This window comes from Lissotriton helveticus, chromosome 11, assembly GCF_964261635.1.
Source record: "Lissotriton helveticus chromosome 11, aLisHel1.1, whole genome shotgun sequence".
Classification (NCBI taxonomy): domain Eukaryota; kingdom Metazoa; phylum Chordata; class Amphibia; order Caudata; family Salamandridae; genus Lissotriton; species Lissotriton helveticus.
The window spans coordinates 382,114,406-382,122,791 of record NC_136072.1 but is presented as its reverse complement, the minus strand read 5'-3'; the positions used below and the strand labels follow the sequence as shown (position 1 = coordinate 382,122,791).

The following is an 8,386-nucleotide window of genomic DNA, read 5'->3' as shown; positions in this document are numbered from 1 at the left end:
GCTGGCTTCTATGTGCATGTCTATCTATAAGCACATGTTTTTACAACCTCAAAGCATAGCTTTAATACCACCAGACCTCTATAATGGTACACAAAAGCGTTACTCCACACCCTCGATACAGTGGCTTATGTACATCTCTAACAAAGAAAACATCTACATTCAGCACGCCTTACAGGGCGGGGAGTATCGCGTGGGGACTTATTACCTGGATGGGTACGCAGTAATCAACGGGAGACAAACAGCCTTTGAATACAACGGCTGCTTTCACCACGGATGCCCCAGGTGCTACAAGCCCCATGAGTTTAATAAACTGCTGGGCACAACGTTTGAGCACTTTTATAGGCGCACACTGATGAAAGCTCAATATATTGAAAACAAAGGTTTCATTATGAGAACTCTCTGGGAACACGAGTGGATTGAAAGGCTGGCATCAGACGTTGAGTTAGGTCTTTTTCTCAAGAGTGAGCAGTTACCTGAACCTCTGGACCCCCGTCATGCCTTATTCGGAGGTCGCACAAATGCGATACAACTGTACAGAGCTGTGGGGCCTGGGGAGAAAATACACTACTATGATTTCACAAGCTTTTATCCATTTGTCAACAAACTGAGGTTATACCCCGAAGGGCACCCCACTATTATATACCAAGACTTTGAATCTTTAGACACATACTTTGGTTTAGTTAAGTGTGAAATATATCCACCCAGGGGCCTTTACTTCCCAGTGTTGCCCTACAGAGTGGATAGCAAGCTCATGTTCCCCATGTGCCGAACCTGCGCTGAAAGTAAAGAGACCGACTTATGTCACCACACCGAGGCACAGAGGATGCTAAGCGGTACCTGGTGTAGCATAGAGGTTCAAGAGGCCCTAAAGAAAGGATACAGGCTAGGTAAGATATTTGAAATTTGGCACTTTGAAAGGACTACAACGCATCTTTTTTCTGAGTATATTAATTTATTTCTCAGAGACAAGCAGGAGGCATCTGGGTATCCAGAATGGTGCACTGATGCGGACTCCAAGCAGCAGTACATCGATGAATACTATGCTCATGAAGGCATAAACCTGAGACCCGATTTTATCGAAGTCAACCCCGCCAAGCGTCAGTTGGCAAAGTTATGTCTCAATTCTTTGTGGGGTAAATTTGCGCAGCGTACCAACCTCCCAAACACAACCATCGTCACAGATCCTGATGATTTGTTTAATTACCTTTTTGCCCCCTGTTATGACGTATCCACCTGTGAGTTTATTAACGATGATACAGTCATGTTGGGCTGGAAACATGCTAAAGAGTACCCCCCAACCAGTAACAATGTAAACATCTTTATAGCTTGTTTTACAACAGCACACGCTCGTTTGGAGCTTTACAAATTGCTAGATAAACTACAGGAAAGGTGTTTGTATCATGACACAGACTCTGTTATTTTTGTGAGTGAAGTAGGGGATGAGGACCCAGCTCTGGGAGACTATCTGGGGGATTTAACTAGTGAACTAGATAAGGATGATTTCATAGTCCAGTTTGCGTCAGCTGGGCCTAAGACGTACACCTACCAGACCTCTAACAATAAAGTATGTATGAAGGTTAAAGGTATAACATTAAATGTTAAGAATACCATAAAAATAAATTTCGACAGTCTAAAGAATCTAGTGCAGGAGTATGCCACAAAGAGCGATCAGTCCTGTGACAAAACCATCGTTGTAAGTCAGGCTTCTATAGTGAGGACCAAAAAGAGATGGGAAATCACAACTCAGCTTCTGCATAAAACATTACGAGTGGTGTTCGATAAAAGGGTCTTAATGGCTGACTACAAAACGGTTCCCTACGGCTATTAAAGATACATTACTGTTGGGAACTTCTAGCAGCATGGATACCAGGTTGCCGCACCCCTTTTCATGCGTTATAGCGGGCCCCTCAAATTGTGGCAAAAGCTATTTCATAAAAAAACTACTAGAAAATGCTCGGGGCGTTTTATCCCATACGCCTGATAATATTGTCTGGCTTTATTCCTGCTGGCAAGATTTTTATACGAAGCTGGCCCACCAGTTTCCGTACATTAGATTTATAGAAGGGATACCCACTAGTCTTAACGACGATGATTTGTTACCCAAGGAGCGTGTGAATATGGTAGTTGTAGATGATCTTATGCGGGAAGGCGGGGACCATCCCGAAATAGAGCGAGCTTTTACTCAATATTCCCACCATCGTAATCTGAGTATATTTTACATCGTTCAAAACTTGTTTTACAAGGGTAAGAGCAGTAGGTCTATAGCTCTCAACGCCTCCTACCTAGTTTTATTTAAAAACCCCAGGGATAAATAGCAAATAACAGTTATAGCTAAACAAATGTATCCGGGGAACACCCAGTTTTTTATGGAAGCCTTTAACGATGCAACCACTAAACCCCACGGTTACTTATTGGTGGACTTAAAACCCCGTACTCTAGAAGACTACAGACTGAGGGCTGATATCTTCCCGCCTGAACTACCCGTCGCCTATATCCCTAAACCTAGACCCAAAGGTTATAAAAAGATGCGCTAAAATGCCTAGGCCCCATTTATCCCCCAAGAGCTCCACCATACGGTGTTAAACATGTCCGCCCGACTACGCCGTAATATGGCCCTCCTGAAAATGCTTGTTACAGCCAGCCCCCCTCAGAGAAAAGCTATACTATGTGCTGCTTCGGACGACTTAGTTGGTGCCATTTCAGAAATTGCTCTAAACACCCTAAAAGGTAATGTACCTATTTCAACTAGCCAGTACAAGGTGCTGAAGAAGAGGCGGCAGCTCATCAAGAAGCTTAGTAATAAAAGGGTCTCCCTTACTTCAAAGAAGAAACTAGTAAAGCAGTCAGGGGGCTTTATAGGGGATCTGTTGGGTATAGCTATACCGCTAATTACAAGCCTCCTGACCCGAACTTGATGGATTACACTCAGAAAATGTATCTAGTGCCACAACAGCAGCTCGAACAGCTGGCACCCTCTACAAATGATACATGGGACATAAGGAGATCTGAAACGCTCCGCCTGGATGCTGAAATTAAAGATATTTTGGCCCGCACAGACTTAAAGCCTGAAGCTAAAGTGGGGCTCTACTCCCGAGCTCTCCAGAATTTCTTGCAATATTACAAACAGCTGCAGACTGAAAAAAACAAACTGACTTTATATACTGCTGATGATGAGCAACCCCAGATACCAGCCCCTACACAGCCATCGCCATCAACAATAGCGCAGCCACAGGGCCCCGCTGACTCTATGGTTGAGAGCTTGCTACAGAACGTGAGTCAAAGGTACAGAGGGGCTGCGCAGATGCTGTTAAGTAAAATGGCTGATTCTAAAGACCTAACATCCTGGAATGACCGCGGTGAGTTCGTCTACAAGGGTCAGCCAGTTGTTGGGTCACATATGTATGATCTGATCAAAAGTTTCACGCATCCTAAAACCCTCTCACGACAGGCAGCCCCAAGAGGCTGGGATCAGTTTCTAAGAGCGGCTGCGGAGCTCAACATTCCATCATCGCTCGTGGGTAACACGGGGCATCGCCGCCAACTTGAACTATTGAAACAACCTATGAGCTCCAGTGCTGCATCCCCGCCGCTATCATCTGCCTTTCACACCCCTTCAAATTCACCCACGACCCCCTTCCTACTGCCGCTAATCCCTGCAAATAACCCTGGAGATGTGCCTCTGGAGGCTAAAAAGTCTCTATTTAAAACGAAGCGATGGCTCCCATATTAGAAATTGCTTGTGTCCTGTTACTGCTTGATTGTATATTCTGTATATAAAGAGGTTGTACCCAAAGGTGCGTCCTTGAGAGTGTTTACTGTGTGGTTTTCTATTTATAGCTGTACCAACTTTTACATGTGTGATTCCTGAATATTTAAAAATGCTTGTAATAAACATTTATAACTTTTCAACACTCTACTGTCTATGTTTTTTTTTCTTATTGCTGAGTAAAAACACAGAGTCTGAGTAGTTTCTTAAATATAAACTTTTATTAAATAATTTGTTTTTTATTTTGAACGTGAGCATTACACAAACATGCATTATAAAACTTTACACTTTTGGCAAATAGCGTATTCATTTGTAACAATGCTAGGAATAGGTTTCAAGCCTTCTTCCATATAGCGGATAACAAGCCTATCATTGCTGACTTTATCACTCGAATATAAATTTAAAACATTTCTAAAAGTTAGACCCTCTGACATTTTACAGATAAAATATATACAATGTTCCCCACATGTGATAGATAGAGAATCCTGTACCGGCAACTTGTTATATTCTACTCTAGAAGCCACTTTTTTTAAATACTTGAATATAGGTTTTGTATAGATGCTGTGCTCCGGAAACTCTGCAAGACTATCAAACACAGTTACCCTGTCAGTGTCCAAAAACATAGCTGCCCAGTGAGTTCCTGGTTCATGATGAGGATCTGTGTTAAAGACCAGAGATCGGGGCCTTTCATAACTTGTTTCCTTCGGCAACCCGTCGCTTGGGTAAACACCCAGAAAGTATTTCTTAGCGGCTTTATGGCGGCTTAAGAAGTCTCTTATCTGAACAGTGTCCATTTTATATTATTTTCAAAGATAGTCAAACAGAATCTGCCTGGCGTGATTAACCTGTATGACGCTATCAAATACCGCAAAAACCACCATGTTCACATTTGTAGTTAGGGCAGCGCTAAAGCGGAATTCAGCTTTTAGATTTCCATTTTTAACCAGGCTGTAATGGTCCCCATCTTCCATGTCCGGGGTCAGATCAAAGGCAAATAGCGTGTAGCCTGCGCCATATCCTTCACGTGATACGACAACCCCTGAATCACGCAGGTGCTTCCCAGTTATCGACACTAATCCGAGATATTCTCTAATAAAATTTCCAGTTCCAAAATTAGGTGTGTATGGCTTTGCAGGTATGACAGCTCCCTCGTGAACTAGGGCCGCGTAGTTGATGCCGTAGTCCTTGAAATTAAAAGGGTTGGAGTTATATGCACCACTAAAAGCTGTATTGTCAACAAACCCAATAATGACAAGTTTTGGTAGCTGCCCCAGAAACAAATTTTGCTGCTGTGTTAATCTGGTTCCCGCTGGGATGCTGTAGACTTTCATAGAGACTCTTTCAATGGCATATTTAGCATTAGATAGTTGTAGAGCCTCAGCGTGAGCCAATCTGACTGTTGGCGATACATTCACTCTCTTTACATACAGGCTTGAAGATTGTATGAGCAGTTTATAGTGTTCGGCATCCCCACTAATGAGGCAAAAGGCATCTTTGTTACGGTTGAGTTTGATCTTGAGGTCTATGCCATTAACGATTAGTTTATCTTGGAAGAAGAGGTCTGAATGTATTCGCCCCAGGAGGTCAAACTCTCTACTCTCTGCAGCAAACCCCGCTCTTTTTACAAATCCGGTGTTGGGGCCATCCAGAGCCGTGTTTTCAAACTTAGCGTAAGTATCTTTGTAGAAAAGACCTGCTGAAAGTTGTGTGTCCAAGGCATCGCTGCTGTAGTTCAGGATACTCTCCATGTAAGCCCTGTAGGCGTACATATTGTCATTTTGCGTGATGAGTCTGTCACCCAAGGTAATATCCACCTGATTAAACATGGTCGCTATGGGGTAAGCAATGGTAGCCACTTTAGCGGTTGCAGCAATATCTGATCCATCTGCTTTTACAATTTTACACACCACATGTAGCAGAGTATTGTTGAGATCTAGATACATATCAGTGGACCCCGATACGTAAAACTCTATAGGGGCCAGTGGCGTCAGGGCCGCTAGTGGCGATACCTCCATGAAAAAACTGTTTTCAATACTCGTCTGTGTTGGTTTTAGAGAGAACAGATCTAACTCTGACTTGGCGCATTTGCCCGAAGCGCAGTGTACAAAAGCCATGTTTTAGCGTGTCACTCCTTTTAGAAAATGTTAAGGTTAGAGGCTGCTCTCTTCTTCGTAGCTCTCTTCCGCCTTGGGGATCTTCTTTTGAGAGATCTTTTTGAAGAGTGCTTCCTTTTTTTATAGGGCACCGGGGGCCCTCGATGCTTGGATGACCTCCTCTTCCTTTTAATACTGAGGCGGGGCTTGTACAGTAGCCCTGACCCTTCTTGAGGTTGTCTGTTCATACGTTCAACTACAGCAGACTTCACAGACCCAACCACATCTTGGGCTATATTCTGGGCAGCTGTCTTGACATGCGGCTTTGCAATTTCATACCCTTTTCTCAAAAAAGGCATAGCCCTTCGGAACAGACTACGGAAAAAACCTCCTAGACTCCCTAGGGCTCCCACTCCACAGACGGACCTCGTCGCTGCTCATGCAACACCCGCCTGCAACAGCACCTACCCGCTGGACATGCCCAGACATGTTCATGCATGCCCGGACATGTTCCTGCTGGCCCAACCAACATGGCGCACACAGGTAGGCCTCTGCTCATCCATCCCACAACCCTAAACACTCCTGTAGGCCCTACTGCCTGCCTTGCCGCTAGCCCTAGCTACCCCCACACCATCACTCTACATCCATTGACACACATCCATTAATTCCTGCGTGAAGGGCACTCGCAACCTACACCTGCCCCACTTCCACCACTGCCTCTCTGGGGGGGAGCCCTCAGACCCTGGACTTCCGGCCCTGGACTTCCTGGGAGGGACTTCCTGCCCTGGACTTCCGGCCCTGGACTTCCGGGGAGGGACTTCCGGGGCGGGACTTCCGGGGCGGGACTTCCGGGGGCGGGACTTCCGGGTCCTACGTCACTTCCGGGGGGCGTTCCCACCTGTCAAAAAATGAATGGTGATGAAAGCTATCATTATATGACTACTCATATTAATCTGTTAAAAATAGTTGTGCCCTACCCTTCGAGATGTACTTCCTCTTTGACTATAGATTTAAGCACTGTAGACACGGAAAATTGCAGAAACATTTACATAAGCCCAAAGAATCAGTCTGAAAGATTGCCTGCGTCATGTTGCCAACATTTTCTAGAACATCCCGTGTAGAACACATTTACAGAAACATCATATTTAGACAGAACCAGGAAAAACTATTAAACAGCGACTGAACTGCATTCTGGAAGCACCTTATATTGCAATCCAAAAGTAAGTTGAGCAGATGTTAAAAATGAAAGTTATAGAACCCTAGTCAATTAACTGCTCACCCATTATAGCTGGACTTAAAGCAGATGGGAACAATCATTTCCACATTGATTTATATGCTGAAAAGAGTGTCTCAAAGTTTGACAACTATAGGTTACACTGAACTGATAAACCCTTAGAACAATTAGGAGAATCCTAATACATTTCCACCATTGAGCTGACAAGGGTTTATTGGCATATTCCCCTCTGAGGGGAGAATATGAAAAAGACTGCATGACTTCACATAAATATAAAAATATCACAACTAGCTTACAGTAAAGTTAAATATCTATTATACTTTCTGGACAATGGTCAAAAATAACTCTAAGAGAATATGGTTAGGGCAATCACTTCTGTCCCATGTTGTCAAAACAAAAGAGGCAAGCAGGCCTTTCTCAGGAGTCCTGGACTAGTGTAGAAGATTTAATCCTGATTATTCACAGGCAATATATGATGTGATGAAAGTGGCAACAAAGGGGGGGGATATCCAAAGACAATGGAAATAATAGGTTTTATTCCAAATGAGCCACTTCTGTAGTTTTCTGTTTTTGTTTATAAGAGAGAGAACTTCTGCCAAGTTGAAGGCAATCTTGTGGTTTTAAAATATTTTTATTGCATTAAGGCAGCGCTTGAATACTTTAAGGAAAATCTTTACACTAACCCTTGGGATAGAGGATGTAGGAGAGTAGGGTCTGCTTCCTATAGTTACCCCCACTTTTTGCTGTGGTTCTCTGGTCTTTCGACTTTAGTGTGGCTGTGGACCTGCTGATCAGGCCCCCAGCCCAGCTGTTCTCTCTCTAAATTGGTACTTTAGGTACATACGAGATTGGTTACTGGGTCACTCTTGTGAGCCCCTGTAAAGTGTACCCTAGGTACCCAGGGCATAGGTACATCCTAGGCCACCAGGGACTGCAGCATGTATTGTGCCACCCCTGGTTTGCCTTCCAAACTGACACCACAGGTCTGTTCTCACAGCCTGGGTAAGGTGGTGTAATCACCCCTTACTTAGATATGGTATACCTATATCTATATACATATATAGACACATATGCACCTATAAGCCACTCCTAAGGCAGACCTTGATAATCCTGGAGGTAGAGTGCTTGGTTTTATGTGAGAGGGTGCCCTAGCATGAGCTGAGCCCCTCTGCAGCTTTCGGAACCATCTCCTTATAGCTATTCTATGATATAGCCATACCATATACTCTTAAGTGCATTATAATCTTCACGGGTAATGCTAACTTTGGTTTGGCTTTATCAAAACATGTTGTG

General features: G+C 43.9%; 1 protein-coding gene across 1 annotated transcript; it reads right to left on the bottom strand.

Annotated features, from left to right (window-relative positions):
* Positions 1 to 4,572: 4,572 nt before the first annotated feature.
* LOC144790801 (uncharacterized protein F54H12.2-like) lies at positions 4,573 to 5,880 on the bottom strand. The gene has a single exon (XM_078665483.1). It carries the CDS (start codon positions 5,878 to 5,880, stop codon positions 4,573 to 4,575), a length of 1,308 nt encoding a protein of 435 aa, XP_078521609.1.
* Positions 5,881 to 8,386: the final 2,506 nt, after the last annotated feature.

Bases quoted from the DNA above. Each gene is read 5' to 3' on its own strand.
- LOC144790801 (XM_078665483.1), bottom strand. From the start codon at position 5,880: ATGGCTTTTGTACACTGCGCTTCGGGCAAATGCGCCAAGTCAGAGTTA.